At 35.3% G+C, this 22,463-nt stretch overlaps 1 protein-coding gene across 1 annotated transcript in view; it reads left to right on the top strand.

Annotated features, from left to right (window-relative positions):
• CNTN1 (contactin 1) overlaps positions 1-22,463 on the top strand; it is a 401,067-nt gene that overhangs the window by 316,138 nt on the left and 62,466 nt on the right. Inside the window, exons 17-18 of the mRNA XM_065932171.1 lie at positions 8,263-8,412; positions 18,639-18,709. Coding sequence (XP_065788243.1) covers positions 8,263-8,412; positions 18,639-18,709 — 221 coding nt within the window. The remainder of the gene's footprint in view (positions 1-8,262; positions 8,413-18,638; positions 18,710-22,463) is intronic.

The following is a 22,463-nucleotide window of genomic DNA, read 5'->3' as shown; positions in this document are numbered from 1 at the left end:
ACAAGCAGTTTCTGTTTCTCCAAATAGAATGAAAATGGGTGACAGTGATAAAACAGTAGATGATCTTTGATATCCAGTCAAATTGATGTTAATCATGAGAAACGCTGGGCTGGAGAAAGCACAAGCTGGAATCAAGATTGCCGAGAGAAATATCAATAGCCTCAGATATGCAGATGACACCAGGCAGAAAGTGAAGAAGAACTAAAGAGCCTCTTGATGAAAGTGAAAGAGGAGAGTGAAAAAGTTGGCTTAAAGCTCAACATTCAGAAAACTAAGAACATGGCATCCAGTCCCATCACTTCATGGCAGATGGATGGGGAAACAGTGGCTGACTTTATTTTTCTGGGTTCCAAAATCACTGCAGATGGTGATTGCAGTCATGAAATTAAAAGATGCTTACTCCTTTGGAAGGAAAGTTATGACCTAGACAGCGTATTAAAAAGCAGAGACATTACTTTGCCAACAGAGGTCCGTCTAGTTGAGGCTATGGTTTTTCCAGTAGTCATGTCTGGATGTGAGAGTTGGACTATAAAGAAAGCTTGAGTGCCCAAGGATTGATGCTTTTGAACTGTAGTATTGGAGAAGACTCTTGAGAGTCCCTTGGACTGCAAGGAGATCCAATCAGTCCATCCTAAAGGAGATCAGTCCTGGGTGGTCATTGGAAGGACTGATGTTGAAGCTGAAACTCCAATACTTTCACCACCTGATGCTCAGAGCTGACTCATTGGAAAAGACCCTGATGCTGGGAAGGATTGAAGTGGGAAGGAGAAGGGGACAAGAAGAGGATGAGATGGTTGGATGGCATCACTGACTCAATGGAAATGGGTTTGTGTGGACTCCGGGAGTTGGTGATGGACAGGGAGGCCTGGTGTGCTGCTGTTCATGGGGTCGCAAAGAGTCGGACACGACTGAGCAACTGAACTGAACTGAACCGAACTGAACTGAACTGATAGATACCGGAGAGCAGATGAAATACACATATGTTTAAAATTTGGTTTGACTTTGAGAAAGGAATAATAATTGCAATCATCTCCATTAACCATGTATGCTTACTGTGTAGCTCAATAAAATATGCTTCTCACCAAAAAAATTATTTTATTACAAATTATGTTTCATGAGAAGGAAGACTTTTCTTTGATTCACTATTCTATCCCTAGCTATGCATACTTATTGATCTCCCATTGTGTGCCTGAACCTGTCCTAGATGCTGGATTCATAATTGACCAGCTGTGAGTAAATGAGAGAGAAAAAAAAAAAAAAAAAAAAAACCCAAACCAAATGCCATAGCCCTATCTTTAAAGAGCTTACGTTCTACTAGGAGAGATTGTAGTAAGCAACTAACTAAAATGTAAAGTAAGTCACATGGTGTTTAGTGCCAAAGAAAAACTACAGAGAAGGGATATAGGGAAGCAAAAGTTGCATTTGAATAGGGTGCTTATATTAGCATAGCCACTTCTGTTTGTTATGGTTCCTGTTTTTGCGTTATATCTTTTACAATTGCCAACCTATTTGTATCTTTGAATCTAAAGTATATTTTCTGTTGACAGCATATCATTGGATCTTATTTTATATCTAGCCCTACAATCTCTGCTTTTTGATTACAGTATTTAATCCATTAATATTTGATATTATCGCTGGTGTAGTTCAATTTATATTTGCCTGATATTTTTGTCTTCTAAATATTTCATGTTTATGTCTTTCTATTCCTTCTTTATTGCTTTCTTTTGCATTATGAATATTTTCTAGCATAAACATTTAACTAATTTAATGAAACTCTCTAAATATAAAACCTTAATGATTACTCTAGAGCTTACCTGATTTACCTGAGTTTATCAGGATAATCTTCATATTTTTACCAACAATATCAGTGAGATATAGAAACATTGCCTTTAAGGGTGGTCTCTCAGCACTCTTCTGCTTCCAAACTTTATTGAATACATCTACAAAAAGGAACTGGTCAACAGGAAAAGACTCTCCTTTATCTCCCAGGATTCAAAAAAGTCATGCCAGCTTGCACTCTGTCTTTAAATATCTATGAAAAGTTAAACTGAATTTTTCTTATGAACATTTGTGACTACTTCCTCCTCTTCCCCATGACTCTACCAATGATGACTTAGTTCATTAGATTTCTTCACAAATTCAACCCTCTGATGGGCTCTTCAAAATCTATTATTATTTACATTATTTTATATGTTCTTCTTGTTAGTTGTATCAGTATTGTTGTCTTGTGATTGTGTCCTAATGTTGTAGCCACACATTCTGGGAAACAAACTCACTCAGAAGGACAATGCAGCTAGTGGAGTGCAGTTTATTACACCGGCGCGCCCAAGGTAGAGTCTCCTCTTAGCCAAGGACCCCGACCAGTTTTTGTGAAAACCTTATATACCCTAAGTGTACATGCTCAAACCCACCTTTCAAATTCTCTGAAACTAGTCTGTACAAAGGAAAAGAAAGATACAATCAAAGTTAACCTGTGATTCGTATGCCTTAAGCCTAGGTAGTTAACAATGGACAGTTATCAATAGGCCTGTGGTCATGCCCCAGTAAGCATAATAGAATTTATGGTTCTATTCGGTTACACAGATAATTAGGGTATTCTTTTAGGCAATGGAGAGTCTAGGTACGAGCCCTGGGGCTCTCCCATCTGGGGAGTCTGGTTTTCCAGTTGGTATGTCTTTTCCATAGATACTGGGCATAGAGCTCAAAGTCCACAGTCTAGCCCAAGATAGAGTCCTGCTTTCAAGATGGAGTCTGTTCTGTTTGCTTCCTCCTTTACTAAGTGAAAGCGAAAAATAATTTTTACAACCAGTGCAGAAATAAAAATCACATGGTTTTTATTTATACTGGTGTCCACTGAAGAGAGGAGATGCCAAATTAAATTCAGTTTTATAAAGGTAATTATTTTAGGTGTCCAGTAAGTATTTTTCAGATACCAGCTTTCAGCATTCTAAAGATTAAACTTAGAATAATGACATGAAATAATGGAAAGCACATCTTTAAAACAAGCTACTGTAAGTATTACTTCTCTTGAACATTTTTGGGGATGAACAACATAAATTTGATACCATTCCTAGAGTTCCTTGAGATGCTCAGGTCAGATTTAAAATGTTATGTTGGATTATATGCTACTGCTTTCAGAAGAAAAATTATAGAATACTGCTGGTGATGGTGTGTATGTTTGTGTGGAAGAGAAATGTTGGCCAGAACATAAAATAGCCTGGAAACTGTGCTATGAGGAACAATTGAGAGAGCCTAGGATATGTTCTCAAAAAAAAAGAAAAAAGGAAGAAAAATGTCTTTATGTTTAAAGTTCTATCATGTGGAGGACTAGAATTATTATAAATCTTTGCAATTATCATCTCGGTACATAAATGTTTCTTTGAATTTTGGATTATGTCCTCAGAATAAACATTTATAAGTTAAATTATTGACTGTAAGCTTGCTTAAGCTCATGAGTTATACTGCAAAATGACACTGTAGAAAGGTTTAAGTTCCAGTATATGAGTTTCTTTTCTACCATATCTCTACTTAGTATTTAATTTTTTTTTTTTAATTTTTGCCAAGGTAATAGTTTGAAAAATGAAAAAATAATTAGGCTCCTTGTAGGAGATTTGCATTTTAAAATGTACTGTTTTTGTGTTTGCCTTTTTGTAGCTTCACTTCTGTTGTTCTCATTTCAAATAAAAATTTCTGGGTTTTTATGAGGCTACATGCAAATTTTCCCTCGAGAAGAATCAATGAATCATACACTCTGGGAAGCTGAAGCACAGCCTACTTCTCTCTCTCTTCAAGGAACTTTGTCACACCTCTGACTCCTCCCTGAGTCCTGCCAAATGGTCTATGTGTTGGGTCTAGAGCCTCTTAACATCACACAGAGTAGCTCTGTCAGTGCCAGAGAGAGGCCTTTAAATGCCCATTTTCATTTTCCAACGATGGACTGGCTTTTTCAGCTAGAATCCCCAAGTGGGTAATTGTTTCCAGGTACTTTCAAAAGCTTGTGTTTTAAATTGAAATGGAAGATCCTGAGGATTTGGATTGTATTTAAATCCTGAGGAAATAGCAGCACTTACTATGGCAACATTGGAGAATCTAGAACAGGTGATTACATTGCCTGGAGTTATTTTTGAAACAACGACTTTTTCTCAGTCTGTGTGTTTCTAAAGTTGCTCAAAGAATTAGTCAACGTGGTTTAGAAGGCACAGCAATACAAAGCATATGACAAAACACCAGAAACCAAAACCTTGTAACTTTTGGCCTTGGGATACCCATGAGGCTTGCTTCTCTTTTCCTCCAAAGAACAGCTAGAATTTGTTTTTTTTTAACTTTGAAGATTATGGGCTAAAACTATTTGAAAATATATCTCTACGTTACTGCTAGGGCTGGTTATCAAAATAAGACCTTCTAAAGAATGATCTTTTGATCTGAGTATTAAAGTAAGATTTATGTCTCCTATTCTATACCCTTTTGCAACCAATCTAAATACCTATCAGGTTAATATACAACATCTTACTTTTTTTTTTTTTAAACAGAGGGAAGCCTCTGACCTTATACAATTAAAAATCTGATTTTCTACACTGATACCTGTAAAAAGTGACCTGACTCAGAACTGACTCAGTTGAAACTCAGGACCTTGAGCTCTCAGTCCTAATTCCGGGTACTTGCCTCTGTTGTGCAAAGTACTCACCTCTCTTTCTGACTCCAGAAATAGCAAACAAGTTGCAAGAGACTTGGCTGAAGAAAGGAGACAAAAAGTCCCCCTGCTCCTGATTATTGTCTGTTTGGCTTGGGGCATGAAACTCTTTCCAAAGGAAAGATGACCTTTGCTTCCAACCTATCTGCGTGGGTGATTTTGGAAAAATAAAATACATCCATTACCTTCTACCAAGGCTAAAGGGACTGGATAAAATTACAAGAGGTACAAATCCTTTTATAGGAACATTTAGAGCTATGAATAAAATAAATAAAAATGAGGTAAAACATAGTAGCAGTGGAGGAGAGATATCAGAAAAGGCCAATTCAGAGTTAAAGAGAATGGGAGAGAGCTTAAGAGGATGGAGACGAGCTTTATCCTCTGCTTTAGACAAGGCAGGATAATTTATGATTTGAATATAGATATAAAAGTCATAAGGCGTGGATATTTTTTGAAGGGTTCAAGTAATATAATGTCCTCTTTTTTACTACCAGTAGCCTGCCTGATTCAGGTTGAAGGAAAAAATAGAGTGGTTTTTGTACACATGGTTGTGCTGAGACATTGTAGACTCTAAATAAGCACAACTTCTGTATTTGTATTTTGTTTACAATTTCTACAAATATTTATCAAGTACTTTTACCTGCAAGACATCATACTAGGTATATGATGCCTTGAGTGGCCCCAAAACATGATTAAGAAGTAAAAGAAACACAAACATATATATAGATGTGTGTGTGTATACATATATATATATATATATATATATATATATATATATACACATAAATGACAAATAGGAGTAAATAAGTGGGGCATAGAGATATATTATGAGCATGGCCTGGTATGGACATAGCCAATCTTGAGGTTCTAATTGTAAAATGATGATATGGGCTGCTTAGCTCAAGATTGGACAGGAAAAAAAAATTAGAAAGCAAACTTTTAAATCCTGTTCTTGTGATGCAGTATGAGTCAAAAATCCTGACCCCTTCTGGGGAAGGAAAGCAGGCCAGATACAGAACCACATTTAATTCTAGATACATTTTTCTAAAAGGATTGGTATTAGCCATTTTTGCTAGATTAGCCCCACTGCTTATGTAAATGGTTTTATACAGGGCGTATTGTAAAGATATGCCAAAAACTTTTTTGTTTTAGATACTTACCATCTCATAGGTACTAGTGTTAGTGTATATTAATAAGAATGATCATAACTGGCTTTGTTCTTAAAAAGAGGAGCTTTTACACCTTTAGCTATATTTGTAGATATATTATTAGCTTATTGATATAAAATTCCTTCTTTAATTATTCATAAGGTACATCTTGAAAGTTTATCTTCCTAACACCCACTCCCATTTGCATCACTGGGCCAAGGGTTTCCCACTGAGGCCTGTCTTCTCATGGTTGTAATGTAACTCCAAGGGTCTTTGCGTGTTCTTTCTTCACCTCAGACTTCATTGAGTCACAGATCATACTTCTTCATCTGGCATCTAAAACACCCTAAAATAACTCCAGTTGATTTTTCTTTATCTCTCACCATTCTTCCAAACATTTTCTGTAGTCAAGTATGACTTTCTACTCAGGACATACTCCTGAGCTCCCATTTGTTTGGAGATATTTTAGTATTGGACTTTCATGCATGTTTGGAGTCAGTTTTCAGCTGAGTTTTTACTGTACATCCATCAGGGTATTCCTGTTCTGACCCAGACTTCACCTGCCCCTACCTGTTGACTGCCCAGCTGCTTGGAAAAGCCCCAGTGTGGGCTTTACCACCTTGAGAGCACCATGCCCTTGCCAAGAATGGCCCTTTAGAACAGTTTCAGCATTTCCATTCTTCGGACATTTAAATGGGGCTGGGGTTTTGCAGCATAAGTAGCAGAGGAGAGTATCCGACAGCCTCCTTGACCCTTCTGTTATACTTGTACTTTCTGTCAGCTTGTACTTTCCAGACTCACAAACTCACAGATATTTCCATCAGTCTCTGCCTCTAAATCTCTGTGTTAATTCCCTAGGACTGTCATAACATGTTACCACAGATTGGGTGGTTTACAACAACAGAAGTACAAAACCATGGTGTTGGCAGGGCTGTACCGTCTCCAAGAATCTCAGGGAGCAACCCATTCCTTGCCTATCCCAGCTTCTAGAGGCTCTAAATACTCCTTGGCATGTGGCTGCTTCACTTCAGTTTTTGCCTCGTGGTTACATTTCACCCTCCTCTTCTCTGTTTCCTTGTCATGTGTCTCTTATAAGAACGTTGGTCACTGGATTTAGGATCCATCTAGATAATCCAGGGTGATTTTAGCCAAAGATTTTTAACTTGATTTTTAGTCTTAAAATTAAAATGGTCGATAAATTATTTGTAAAACAAAGTCACATTCAAGGTTCTGGTGATTTGAACATAGACATACCTTTTGGTGGGGGAGGGACAATCACCATTCAAATCATGGAAGCTCAAAATCATTAAAAGGCATCTAGTGAGGAAGACTCTACCCAGTGTCATAACAATGAGCCCTGTGTTTTCCCTTTCTCTGTGAGGAGTCCTGCACATTCAAAACTTCATCTTTCCTCTTCCAATTACCTAAAATTCGTTCTTATGTATATGAAATAAGACAAACAGATTCTGATATGGTGTGAGGGTGTGGTGGAGGAGATAGAAGATGAAGTGATGTGAAGTCGCTCAGTCGAGTCCGACTCTTTGCGACCCCATGGACTGTAGCCTACCAGGCTCCTCTGTCCATGGGATTTTCCAGGCAAGAATACTGGAGTGGGTTGTCATTTCCTTCTCCAGGAGATCTTCCTGACCCAGGGATTGAACCCGGGTGTCCCGCATTGTAGGCAGACGCTTTACTGTCTGAGCCACCAAGGAAGCCCTAAAAATATTTTAGGGGAAGTAACTTAAAATAATGTATGGTCCTGCCTTGGTTGTATGTTTTCTAATACCTCAACTAAATAAGCAATCTTGAAGCATATCTTACTCCTAAGGTATAATTTTCCTGTTAGTATCTAGTAGCATAAATTCTGAATGGTAAATAAATCTGAATGAATTATTTTAACATTTATTAATAACTGCCCCAAATGATTTGGGTTTAAATCTAAAAAGCTAACAACAAAAGGATATAAACATATAGGTACTGTACTAATCAATCTTTTGCTACCCATATACTATATCAGTTTGAGCCCAGAAAAATTTTAACTTTCTGAATCATACCCTCGCATCAAGAATCTTCCTGGATTCTGTCTTCAGAATGTATATTCTCAGTGTTCAGAGTGTAGCCGGTGGACTAACAGCAAAGACCTGACCTGGGAGTCAGTCAGAAGAGCAGAATCTTAGTGCTCCCGGCCGACACTTACTAAATAAATAATACATATGTGTGTCTGTCTTTCTAAGGTCTAAGATTTTCTTAAGGACCTCTCTTCTTACTTCTTTAAATGTAATTAACATTTGTCATCCTAATTTTTATTTTTATTTGACTTAGTGGAATATGTGCTACTTTCTCAAAAGAGTAAAATAAAATTAGGGAATAATAAGAGAGATGTTACTCAACTAATATTCTCTATTTAATATTTGTTTTATTTAGATCCCCCAATTATTGAAGGAAACATGGAGGCAGCAAGAGCAGTGGATTTAATCCCATGGATGGAATATGAATTTCGTGTGGTAGCAACCAATACATTGGGTATAGGAGAGCCCAGTATACCATCAAACAAAATTAAAACAGATGGCGCTGGTATGTAGAAAAAACATTTTAAAATTTAAAAGTTTTATAAATTCAGTGACACTTTAATATGTAATTGAACATATTTGGAAATAATGCTGCAAAGTAAATAATTAAAAATATATATATGCATGTATTTCACACATGTGTGCACATTATGTGCCAAGAAGTCAAAAATCAAAAGAGAAGATAAAAAGCTTTAAAATATTTTTACACAATTAGTGGGAAAGAGGTAAATAGAGGCAAGTCTGTGATCCTCTAGACAATACTTAAATGAATTTGGTGTTTAGACTATAAGTGAAAATGTTAGTCTCTCGGTCATGTCTGACTGTGACCCCATGGGCTGTAGCCCACCAGTCTCCTCTGTCCATGGAAGTCCCCAAGTAAGAATACTGGAGCGGGTTGCCATTCCCTTCTCCGGGGGATCTGCCCTACCCAGGGATCAAACCTGGGTCTCTGACATTGCAGTCAAATTCTTTACCATTAGAGCCACCAGGGAAGCCCATTTAGAATATAAATTTTAATGTAAATTGTGAATCTTAACCAGGCAGAGTCATGTAAACAGTTTCCATGATCTAGAAGGCTCACATTTTTTTTCTGTCTTTCAGAGACATTTATAATTGAATGGTCACATGGATGGAAGTATGGGCAGGGGAATAGGATGAGCAGGCTGTGGAGAGAAAGTGATGGAGACTCTCAGATCTGTACACCTGGGGAGTCAGAGCCCATTAGAAATAGTTATAATGTGTTCTTTTGAGCATTAGGTGTCACTCTAAATGTGCTCTTTTCAGCTCAACCATAGCTTTTCTTCCAATTTAGGTTCAATTTTTATGCTGAACACCAATTCCATTTTAATAACTGTTCATACAAGAAATATTCCACTGTTTCCCTTCTCCCTTGCATTTCTGGACAAAAATATTGTTATGATTCTAATAATAACTTTTCTTTATTATTCCTTGTCTATGAAAAAGAAAATGTTTTGTAGACTCTCTGAGTTTATTTATTTTTACTATGCCTTGCCAAACTTCAGTGCTTTATTTGGGGAAAAATATTTTAAATGGATGACAGAATGCCATTAAAATTCTGCTGTGTTATCTTAATAACATTTATCCACATTTCTGGCTACATCAATCCCTTGGCCTAACTTCTAAATATAATTATGAATTATACTGTCTTTAGTTTTTAAAGCTAAATTATTCACGGAGACTGCCATCAGTAAACTCTCTCTTAAAGTTTCATGTAACTTCATGTAATTTACCAGATAAAATAGATGATTCTATAATAAAAGAAGAATAGAAACACAAAAATACTGATCTGTGCTGAGTATTTTCACATACATTTCAGTTAATCCTCCTAATAATATTTTGAGGTAGGTATTATATTGTTGTTATTGTTCAGGCGCCCAGTTGTGTCTGACTCTTTGCAACCCCATGGACAGCCGCACGCCAGGCTTCCCTGTCCCTCACCATGTCCTGGAGTTTACCCAACTTCATGTCCATTTGATCGGAGATGCCATTCAACCATTTCATCCTCTGATGCCCTCTTTTCCTTCTGCCCTCAATCTTTCCCAGCAGCAGGAACTTTTCCAATGATTCAGCTGTTCGCATCAGTTGACCAAAATAAGAGCTTCAGCTTCAGCATCAGTCCTTCTAATGAATATTCAGGGTTGGTTTCCTTTAAGATTGACTGGTTTGATCTCCTTGCTGTCCAAGGAACTCTCAGGAGTCTTCTCCAGCACCACAGTACAAAGACATCAATTATTTGGCCCTCTGCCTTCTTTACAGTCCAGCTCTCACAACACTACGTGACCACTAGGAAGATCTGCCTTCTTTACAGTCCAGCTCTCACAACACTACGTGACCACTAGGAAGACCATAGCCTTGACTACACTGACCTTTGTCTGCAGAGTGATTTCTCTGCTTTTCAACACACTGTCTAGGTCTGTCATACCTTTCCTGCCAAGAAGCAATTGTCTTCTGATTTCATGACTGTGGTCACTGGCCACAATGATTTTAAAGCCAAAATAGAGGAAATCTGTCATTGCTTCCATCTTTTCCCCTTCTATTTGCCATGAAGTAATGGGACTGAATGCCATGATCTTAGTTTTTTAATCGTTTTAATGGAATGTATTATAACCCAATACTCATTAATAAGCAGCAGACACAGAGACACTAAATAGTTTGCATAGGTTGATATAACTACTTTCAAGATTCAGAATTAAAATCCAGACCTGATACATTCAACTTTCTCTCTTAAAGGTGGTTTCTCAAGCAGGTTTTAAAAGCACAGTCTTTTATATGAAACTTTATTAGTCTTCTAGTAGAAGTTCACATTTCATTCTCAATTACAAAAATAGATATGACTTAAATGCCATTTTGTATTTGCCTTCATATATCCATCTATGAAATGAACACAATTGTTTCTTTTACTCTACCCCACAGAAATCTCATTAGGATACAGAGATAATATAAACTGCAGCTTTAGAGAATGCAGATACCACATAGCCAGGATCCTTGAGTTTGGCTTTTATTATTAAAGCCTCCTATGTTTGTAATAGAACCTTCTATGTGATTAACTGAACACAGTTGTCCGTCCTTGAAAATCAAAAATAAAAAGGAACTGGGACATTATCTGACTGGTGGTTTAAACCACATAATTCATGCTGAGAGATCATGTACTTGCTTCAGCAAGTATTCATTTTCTAAATAAAATTGCAAAAATATCAAATGGTTAAGTCAGTCAAAATAAACCAATTTCAGTTAAAAATTATAACAAATTTACCTCAGATATCAGCTTTTTTTTTTATTTCATGGAGCTTGATTAATTTTCTGTCCTATGTTGACCAATAAAATGTGAATTAATTCTAATCCAAAAATAACATTGTTCATGGGGAGGGAAGATATTTTCTCTGGCACTGACAATGTTAGTAGACCCTCCCTTTTCCTTCTGAGAAAGTTTGCTGCCAAAAAATTATTTATTTCAAAACTTATTGTTTTAGTATACTTTGATTGATCATCTGGCCAGAATTATCATAAGAATTTAGATTTTTTATTTTTTAATCTCAGTGTAGAATCAATTAAATGAAATGTTTTTAAGAGCAACAATAATAATGTTCAGAGAGAAAGATTTAATCTAACTCTTTCATATTGAATCTCTGAATATAATATATATTTAATGTCATATTTAGAAGACTAGAATACTTTTTGATGTGCATTTTGCCAGGAGTTTTCATGTAAATCTGAAGACTTTCCAACCTTAATATTTTCTTATCTTAGAAATGCTGGAAACAATTTGTTTTAGAGTGATATCAAACCTAAAATTTTAGTAAGGTTATTACTTTCAACCAATAACTTTTGGCATCACCTTCATTAAGTATCACCTCTAACATTATGTTTGCTGAAATGTATTTTGATAAGGACTTAATTCTCTCTCTAGTGTGCTTGGAAAACAACTTCTCTTAAAAGTCTTCAAACACAAAACAAATACATGAAGTAATAACAATCTTATTCACAGTGCAAGATATGACTCTATAGTGATATAGTGAAATGATGCATTCTTTTCAATTGTGAAAAAATAAACCCTATACTCTGTAATACATTTGTTAACCTTTCTTAAGAAAATAGTTTAGATCCTTTATTAATCAAATTTTATGCCTACTATCATTTATGTACTTTCTGTATATTATCTCAGAGTGCTAAGCTCTCTACTTTCATTGCTCCATTTAATTCCCACAATAACTTTATTCACTTGTATTATTATTTCTAATTTACAAACAAAGAAGTCAATATCCCATTCAGTTAATGCGAAACAGAGCTGGAATTCAAATTAAGGGCTTTGTAATAATAAAAACTTTGTTCCTAAACAACTTTCTAAAAGGACAATGTGCTGTATTAAAGCTTTGGAACATTGATCCTTTAGTAGAATATTAGTCCCATCATTTAAAAGCTCTGTGATTAGAGGCACATTACTCAACCTCCCTAAACCTCAATTTTCTCATCTCTAAGTGGAAATTATTTACCTTATGAAATCTTTTAATGATTAGAAACATGTAGGGAAAGCAAAGTTAGTACTTTCCAGTATGCAATATTTGCTGAATCAAATTTTTATTATGCTCTCAATACTCATTTTATGCTTTAATATGCTTATAAGAAAATATTATCTACTCTAATAAATCACCACATTTGGCAATGTTTCCATTCTTCTAAACATAGTAGAGGATCATATAATTTCAATCATCTTACAAGAATATGTCTATATATTTAATACAATAAAATTCAACAGACTTTCTCTTTAATTGCTGTTTTTTCTTTCATCCTGTTTTTGAAAAATTGAGTATTCATAAAATTGGACATTTATATTTTTTATCATTACAAAAAAACACTTTCTGAAACAGGGGGTTATTTGTCTTGTCATGTACCATTATATCAAGTCTCTAAGAGATGCCAACATTTGTTATATGACATAAAGGCTAGTTCCCATTTGATGGGAAGGGTACTGTGTGCCTCATTATGCTGACTGAAAGACAGGACATTATCTAGTGCAGCATACACCCTCATCTGTCCAATTACTTAATGTTAAGATCACAAGACACAGTTGGGTATATTCTTTGGTTTCAGACAAGTGCATTATAAAATGGATAGTCCCAAATGAAGAATTAGAAGATGTGTTTGTAACCCATTTAATTTTGACTGTAAATGAGAGATAACAAAAGCATCCTTCAAAGTGATGTGTCATTGTAAGACCAAACCCTCATGGTTAATAGCTCTGCAGGTACAGTTGGCAAGTCAGTATCCTAAAATGGTATACTCAGGTTTGCTTTGAAAGCTTTTGCCATTTATTTGCCAGACACAACTAAGAAGGAAAAGAGAAAAAATACTATAACACTGGAATCAACACTTTCATACCATGTATAGAACTTTAATTTCATGTCCAATGAAGCTATTCTGCTCTTTCATATACTTTTATTTTTTAGATATGTTTGATAAAGGAGAAGAATGGTATCAAGAACATATTTAATAGCCAGTAAGATGCTACATTAAATTCAGTAGCTGTCACTAATAATACAATAGAAAAATCTTGTTTTAAAAGTGTTAACCTGACTATCCAGTTAGGTGTGATATGTAAAAACCCTTTCGAAGTTCTAGATGAGTCTTAATACGCTGGACTCTCTTACATTCATTCGTACTTTCATCTGGTCCTTCCCTCATACCTCAGTTGGTAAAGAATCTGTCTGTAATTCAGGAGACCCCAGTTGTAGAAGGGATAGGCTACCCACTCCAGTATTCTTGGGCTTTCCTTGTGACTCAGCTGGTTAAGAATCCACCTGCAATGTGGGAGACCTGGGTTGGATCCCTAGGTTGGGAAGATCCCCTGGAGAAGGAAGAGGCTCCAGTATTCTGGTCTGGAGAATTCCATGGACTGTATAATTCATGGGGTCACACAGAGTCAGACACAACTGAGCAACTTTCACTTCATACATTCATCCAGCAAACTGTTACTGGGGATTTTTTAATACATTGTAGATATTTAACATATGAATTAAAACTTATTGTACATATTTAGCTTGTACTATATTAGTATCTACAGGACTGAAATCAGATTTTATTCATATTTTAACTTTAGTGCTTAGCACAGCAGAGTATTTATAAATGGTACTTAAAATTATTTGTAGGAAGAGGAACAAGAAGGAAAAGAGGATGGTTCTGGAAATTGTAAGTTAATAGACGATAATGAAAAGAAAAGTAGTGATCAAAGCTACAGTGACAATTGTATATTAAAATTTAGATAAATCCATTAATAAATGCAATTTGTTTTGTTCAAAATAAAGTTAACATATGCATTAGGTGCTTCTGTTTTTAATACAGTGAGATAAACTGGGAAGTGTTCATTCTTTCACTTAAGTGAAATATCCATAATTGGTCTGAGTTCTTTAAAATATCCATAATTGGTCTGAGTTCTTTACATTAATAATAAATTTACTATTTATTATGATTATTTCAGTTTGTAGCATTCTTTTCTGTCCATCTGAACTTTCCCCAGATTACTTGTTTTTAGATTAACATTCCATTGAGAAATTAACAAATTTACTCTGCTACATGCTTTTAAATTTCCTGTTTGAGATTACAATTTAGATTAATAAGCAAACAGCAATTTTGGCCTGATAAGCCCTAAAGACATTAATATTTTTCTGAACTATCTCAGACCCTATATCTCTTTTATCTGATGTGTGTGAACTAGATTGCTTCAGTTTTGTCAGACTCTTTGCAACGCTATGGACCATAGCTTGCCAGGTTTCTCTATCATGGGATTCTCCAGACAAGAATATTAGAGTGGGTCACCATGCCCTCCCACAGGAGATCTTCCTCACCTGCAAAGAGCATCAGTTTAACATGGTAGATGCATTAAAATTTAGCAATATGCTCCACTGTCAGAGCAGTAGATCATGAGATATGGGCAACTCATTTGAATATCCAAATATGCAGTTCATTTGATTTTATTAATTTTTGACTTTTTACTTTTATTAGTCTCTTCAGAAAGAAAACATATTTACAGATAGAATAAAAGCAGATGTAAGACTTTAATCCCTTTGTTTATCTAGACTCTAGAGCATTACTTGCCATTTTGAATTTTTTACTAAAAAATTTGTTTTAAATCACAAAGAAATTCTGATACAAGTTAAAGTAAGACGCTGTTGGGTTAGCCAGGAAGTTTATTCGAGTTTTTCTGGATGACATTATGAAAAAACCCAAATGATCTTTTTTGGTCAACTCAATATATCCATGTTAACTTTATCTCTGTAAAAATAACTATTTAAATTAAAGCAATAATTAACAAGAATTGAATAATCAATATATCTAAGTCAAGAGCCTCTACTACATGATTTTTATAATTTAGAATATGTCCCAAGGTGATTTGCATATTCTTAAATAAAATGCTAAAGTCCCCAAAGGTACTTCTATGCAAATTATTTAAGCACAAAATCTAAAAGTAAAATTCACAGCATTAGTTTCATATCATAGGAAAGATGAATCATGGTATTGGCTTGATTTTCTTTTTAAATATTTTCTAGATCTACAACTAAAATTCAAAAGCTGTCCTATAAAACATCATTAAGGAATCAGTGTTAGACTGAAATCATGGCAAAAGCATGAGTTAAGAAACCTCACTACTTTTAATTGTTTATTTGCGATTAATTCAAGAACTTTATATTTTTCCAAAATATTTGTTAAAATTATTTTTAATGATTTATCATTAAGAGAAAGTCTAGTTGGCTCACTGTTCAGATGCCCTGGAGCCTAAAGTTAAATAAACTTCCTTGTGCTCAGGGTAATTTACTTCCCTGAATGGAATCACTATTTGGTCAAGTCCTCCTGTTTCTGCAGGACAAATACAGAACAGCTAGTTGCTCAGATTCATGTCAGATGTGTAGGTTACATGTCCAATTCCCTTATGAAAAAAATGTCCCTTAGCTGCTAAATTTACAACTGAATATTCAAAGCTCAAAGAAGGAAATTAAATCAATTATTATTCCAAGTAATGTATAAGACACTCTGTTAAGAGATACAGCTACCTTTATTTCTGAACTTTTGTTTGTCTTGTTTTCAGCATAATGAACTCAATGGATGATCTTTGAAGAGCAAAATTATCTTTAAAATAAGTGTTATGAAATGGGAAAAACATTCACTATAACATAAACAGACTATTTTTAGATCTTTTCTAAATAAGAAAGGTTCATATTGATCATAATAAAAAGGATTATAGTGAAATGCTTTGGCAAATAATACTTGCCCTGATGAAGGCAATACCTGATTCAGTATAATAAATTATTCTGAAGTTACTTCTGAAATTATTTGCCTGTCACCACAATATTTATACTTAAGCACACAAAATTTGACTTATTCATTGATTGCAAGACAACATGCTTTTTGTTTCTCTATAGCACATAGAGTTTAGGCTTCAGAACATGAGTTATGGAGTTTAAAGAATTTCCGAGTATTCTAATGTTTCAGCCTTCAATATGTGTAAGGTATAGTTCCAGACAAAGCAATGAAGAAAAGAAGATGACCTCAAGGGAGGCAGCTTATTTTTATCCAGGCAAGGAGGGGTGATAGTCGGTCTAATGACCAGGGTGCACGCGTGTGGGATTATAGAGGCTTCATATTTAAGGGGCGGTTTTGCAGAAGTCGTTGGGGAAGATTTCATCAGGTGGGGCATTCTGGGTAATCTTTAGCTGAGAGGACAGTTTGCGGATAAACAGGAGCGGGTGGGGTCCCGGGCAGGGGGTGGGGGGCCCCAGGCTGATGCAATCTGCCTTGAGTATCAGGGTGGAATTTAAAGTTTAGTTTTGTCATCCCTGAAGTCAGGTGGTTCAACAAGGGCCCTTGAGGTCATTATCTTCTTTTCTAGGCCTGAGGACACCTTCAATATGTATTTCATCTAAAGTGCTACAAGTAAATTAACTTTTAACACCCCCATGCACTAAATTTAATTTCTAATTCTCATGTGGTGACAGTTGAATAAAAAATTCTCTCCAACTTCACATTAATTTCTTAATCTGGAAAGTAAACCAATTAATTTTATAGATATAAAGAAGAGCTTCCATTTTGTTTGTTTCTGTATAATTACTATACATAGTTCAGCAAAGAATTTTCATGACTAACATAGGGGAAATTTTGAAGTATTTTAGACTCACAGTTACGTTAGGATCTGTAAATAAATACTCTCTCCAAGGTGTTGCTGTTTCCTTTTGAGAGGACCATTTGGAAATTTAAGGAAGAAATGACATTTCATCTGTTCTTTAAAATGTTAAAAGAACTGGGAATAATATCTCAGATTGTGTCACAGCAGTTGTATGGGAAAATGTGTGTTCACAGTAAAGACACAGTCCTCTTCCATGTAGCTGGGTAGCTGGTCTCCAAGTGCTTGGAGTATAGGAATAAACTGCTTTAATATTTATCTGTACAACTCCAATTAGATGCAAATCCAGTAAGATGTAGCCTACTATAAGATACAGTATTTAATCTTATTTTTTAATCATGTTTAACTGTTTTGTAACCTATGGACTATAGATTCTCAAATAAATAAAACATGGGAAGGCAAATCTGCTTCACTGTCTTCTGTTGAAGTAAACCAGCGCATCCATTTTGTCCATGAGATTTCCCAGACAAAAATACTGAAGTGGATCTCCATTTCCTTCACCAGGGGATCTTCCCAACCTAGGGACTGATTCCACATCTTCTGCATTGTAGGCAGATTCTTTAACAGTGAGCCACCTACTAATCTGATAATATATAGTATAAACCCTGAAGGACTTCTGAGGAGAGAGAATTACTTGGAGAAAAACAAAGAAGCTTTGGGCTTGGTAGTTAAAAGCAATTTTGTGATTTTTGAGAAAGTGATTTCAGTAATATGAAGACATGGAAAACAGATTATGCATCGTTAAAAAGTGATTATAGAGTGAAGTACAAAAATAGTCATATATCAGTTCTCCTTTGCACCTCAGTGACAAGAAAGGGTGAGATGGCTTGGAGGTTAAGTGTAAAGCAGTATTATAGGATGATTTTTAAGGCTGAGAGATCACAAAGGATAGTCACTATAGTAGAGAGACTGAAAAATCGAATGATGTTATAAAAAGATAGCAATAAGGGAGAACCCTGACAGAACAGGGTTCCCGAAGAGATTTAGGCATCGACAATGAGAACACAAGAACAGTATTAGATCTGTAATGTTTCCAAATATCTTTGGGAAGCGTAATCCTATGTTAATGTGCATATACCATTTCTTAACAGTTATTTGTAGACTGAGGCATGAAACTAACAAAACAGTATGCTGTTAGAAGTTTATAGAGTTCAAAACAAAAGCTGTGAAATATTTTCCCAACAAAATGTGTCCACTCTTTCAAAATCATATTAAATGAAGGGACACAGGAAAAATTTTAAAATTTAAAAAATTTAAAAATTTAAAAATTTAAAAATTTAAAAAGGGAAGGCAAATTTCACTACCTTTTGGTGAAGGAAATCAGCACATTTCCTATAGCACTGAATTAATTTTTATGTTGGCAGAAAATCAGATTATTACAGAAACTCTGGGACATTGTCATTATAATTGAGTATATGGTGTGCAGCTTGTCTTTTCTAGTAAAAGAAAAAAAATGTGTATGGTTTCTAAGTGAATAAGAAATCTAACATCAGAAAAAAATTGCATGTCCTCTCGGTTGTGGTTTTGTTTGTTTGTTTCAGCACCTAATGTGGCTCCTTCGGATGTAGGAGGTGGGGGTGGAAGCAACAGAGAACTGACCATAACATGGGCGGTAAGTGTTAAGAAGTTGCACATGTTATTTGTTGCTTTACCTACACTTAACTCAAACTCATTTTGTTTCCTGAAATAAAATAAAATAAAAGACAATGCCTCAAAAACAAATAAGTTACTAAAATTGATTTTTTTCTCTAATGCATGCCAGATTTTGCCTAATTTACTATGGCATAGTGTGCCATTCCTATGCAAAAATAAATTATTGATACTATAGTACCTATAGGCCTAGGCCTAAAAGAGTAAATAAGCATTCAATTCTTTATTCCAGAGATGAAGGTACTCTGTACTCACTGTGGCCTGGTAACCCAATTGCAACTCATAATTTTTGCTCTGGACTTTCAAAATTTCAAAGATTAGGTTAAAAAATCTTTTGTATCAGCATCTGTTTTTAAATTGGCCCTTGCTCTCTGACTTAAAACTTACTTTGGTCAGCACATGTAATTTATCATTATAGGTCAGTCTTAGAAGCCCCCACAAATGACTTGTTATTAAGGTATCCAAAACATTTTATTAAAATTTTATGACCCAAAGGGAGCTTTATATCAGAGATTATAATGTTTGGAAAATAATGCATCTTAGCTGGATTTTTGAAGTGACAGAGATATTGGGGGTGAGGAAAACTTTGATAACATAAATGTGTCTGAATTAGACATCTGGCATTCAGGTAGATAACATGCTTTATATAGCTCTATGTATCCATTAAATACTTGTAGTATTTAATCTCTGCTGGTGGTCAAAGAACACAAGACTCCAAACAATTCTGAAAACTACAGAAATAATGAACAGGTTTTATTTTTAAGTGAGTCAAATTAATTTATACAATAAGGGGATATTTAGCCAAAGTTGACTTCACTCTGTATTGTGTAGTCATATTTTATAGTTGGCATTACATCATATATTAAAGTAGGATTTAGGCAAAAATTGCCTCTTCTTCATTTGAATCTCAAATGATTTGGCAGTTTTAGTGACAGTGTGATACACAAAAAGTGAAGATATTAGAAAATTTGAACATTTTACTTCTTTAGGTTTTATTTTCTCAACATTTGCAGAGACCTGCCTCACAATAAGAGGAGGAGCTTGTTAAAATGTTTAGATTGAAACTCATTTTCCATAAATTTGAAATCAAGTCTCTGAGAACAGGACTAGAGAGTCACTACATTCTGAAACCTTCATAGCTAATTCTGATATGTTAGCCACTCAGTCATGTCTAACTCTTTGCAATACCATGAACTGTAGCCTGCCACGCTCCTCTATCCATGGAATTCTCCAGGCAAGAACACGAATAGGTTGCCATTCATTTCTCCAGGGGATCTTCCCAACCCAGGAATTGAACCTGGGTCGCCCACGTTGCAGGCAGATTCTTTACCATCTGAGCCACCAGGGAAGCCCAATTCTGATATATTAAATTGCAAAAATTAAGTATAGAACTATCAATAAGGAAAAGAAATGTTTAAAATCTGGTGAGAATGTTAGACTTTTCTGTTAATAATGTAAAATTACATTATGTGCCTCCTTGCAATCATGCTTTACAATTCTATATTGTGCAACCAAGAACAACTTATTCTTCCTTTGAACTTTGTACATTTACATGCATCCCTGTTTAACATAAAGATATTCAAGCTACTATGTTGTAATTAGTTAAAGGTTTTCCCTCAAGATACTTTAACTGTGATATTCCTGTGTAAAAAGCAAATATATAATGGCTAAAAAAAGATTAAATGATGAATACTCAATAGAATATGTTTTAAGTCAGAATTTAGGGCTGACATGGACATCTTTACTAAGTAATTGACATGTAATAATAGCTCTAAAAAAATGTAAAACAGAGGTCTTTCTTCAGTGTTAGAGTCAGACAGGGTGCCTAACCAGTCACCTGCAGATGGAGGCAGTGCTATCCTTTTCTCCTTTCTTCCTTCTTTTTCTGTGATCAGATTCTACTGTTCAGTTGCAGTATAGAAATTCCAGTGTATAGTTAACTTTCTTTCTATAGTCTTTCAACTCTAAAGAAATTCATTAACTTATCCATTGAATAAATACTACTTGAGACTTTGTTTAGGTTTTAGGGATAAAGAGGTAAGTGAAACTGTCAATAAGCCTGTTCTCATGACACTTACGTTCTACCAGGCAAGAAAGACAATAAAGTAGACAATAAGTAAGTATAATAGTGTTAAAGAAGGAAAAATAACTGGTGATCTTTTATATAGATTACTGCACAAAGAGTCTTAAAATGGCAGATCCTGTGGCCAGGGAAAACACCAAGTAGTTATTTATTTATTTATTTATTTTAAATATAAATTTATTTAATTGGAGGCTAATTACTTTACAATACTGTAGTGGTTTTGCCATATATTGACATGGATCTGCCACGGGTGTACATGTGTTCCCCGTCCTGAACCTCCTTCCCACATCCCTCCCCATCCCATCCCTCTGGGTTATCCCAGTGCATCAGCCCTGAAAACCCTGTCTCATGCATCAAAACTGGACTGGCAGTCCTTTTCACATATGATAATATACATATTTCAATGCCATTTTCTCAAATCATCCCACCCTCACCCTCTCCCACAGAGTCCAAAAGATCGTTCTATACATCTGTGTCTCTTTTGCTGTCTCACATGTGGGGTTATCATTACCACCTTTCTAAATTCCATATATATGCGTTAGTATACTGTGTTGGTGTTTTTCTTACTGGCTTACTTTACTCTGTATAATAGGCTCCAGTTTCATCCACCTCATTAAAACTGATTCAAATGTATTCTTTTTAATGGCCAAGTAATATTCCATTGTGTATATGTACCACGGCTTTCTTATCCATTCATCTGCTGACGGGCATCTAGGTTGCTTCCATGTCCTGGCTATTATAAACAGTGCTGCGATGAACATTGGGGTACACGTGTCTCTCTCAATTCTGGTTTCCTTGGTGTGTATGCCCAGCAGTGGGATTGCTGGGTCATATGGCAGTTCTATGTCCAGTTTTTTAAGGAATCTCCACACTGTTCTCCATAGTGGCTGTACTAGTTTGCATTCCCACCAACAGTGTAAGAGGGTTCCTTTTTCTCCACACCCTCTCCAGCATTTATTGTTTGTAGACTTTTGGATATCAGTCATTCTGACTGGTGTGAAATGGTACCTCATTGTGGTTTTGATTTGCATTTCTCTGATAATGACTGCTGTTGAGCATCTTTTCATGTGTTTGTTAGTCATCTGTATGTCTTCTTTGGAGAAATGTCTGTTTAGTTCTTTGGCCCATTTTTTGATTGGGTCATTTATTTTTCTGGACTTGAGCTGCAGGAGTTGCTTGTATACTTTTGAGATTAGTTCTTTATCTGTTGCTTCATTTGATATTATTTTCTCCCATTCTGAAGGCTGTCTTTTCACCTTGCTTATAGTTTCCTTTGTTGTGAAAAAGTTTTTAAGTTTCATTAGGTCCCATTTGTTTATTTTTGCTTTTATTTCCAATACTCTGAGAGGTGGGTCATAGAGGATCCTGCTGTGATTTATTCAGAGAGTGTTTTGCCTATGTTTTCCTCTAGGAGTTTTATAGTTTCTGGTCTTACATTTAGATCTTTAATCCATTTTGAGTTTACTTTTGTGTATGGTGTTAGAAAGTGTTCTAGTTTCATTCTTTTACAAGTGGTTGACCAGTTTCCCAGCACCACTTGTCAAAGAGATTGTCTTTTCTCCATTGTATATTCTTGTCTCCTTTTTCGAAGATAAGTTGTCCATAGCTTCGTGGATTTATCTCTGGGCTTTCT

This window comes from Muntiacus reevesi, chromosome 4 (genome assembly GCF_963930625.1).
Source record: "Muntiacus reevesi chromosome 4, mMunRee1.1, whole genome shotgun sequence".
Classification (NCBI taxonomy): domain Eukaryota; kingdom Metazoa; phylum Chordata; class Mammalia; order Artiodactyla; family Cervidae; genus Muntiacus; species Muntiacus reevesi.
The sequence above is the reverse complement of the archived record's forward strand: the minus strand, read 5'-3'. Positions and strand labels throughout refer to the sequence as shown.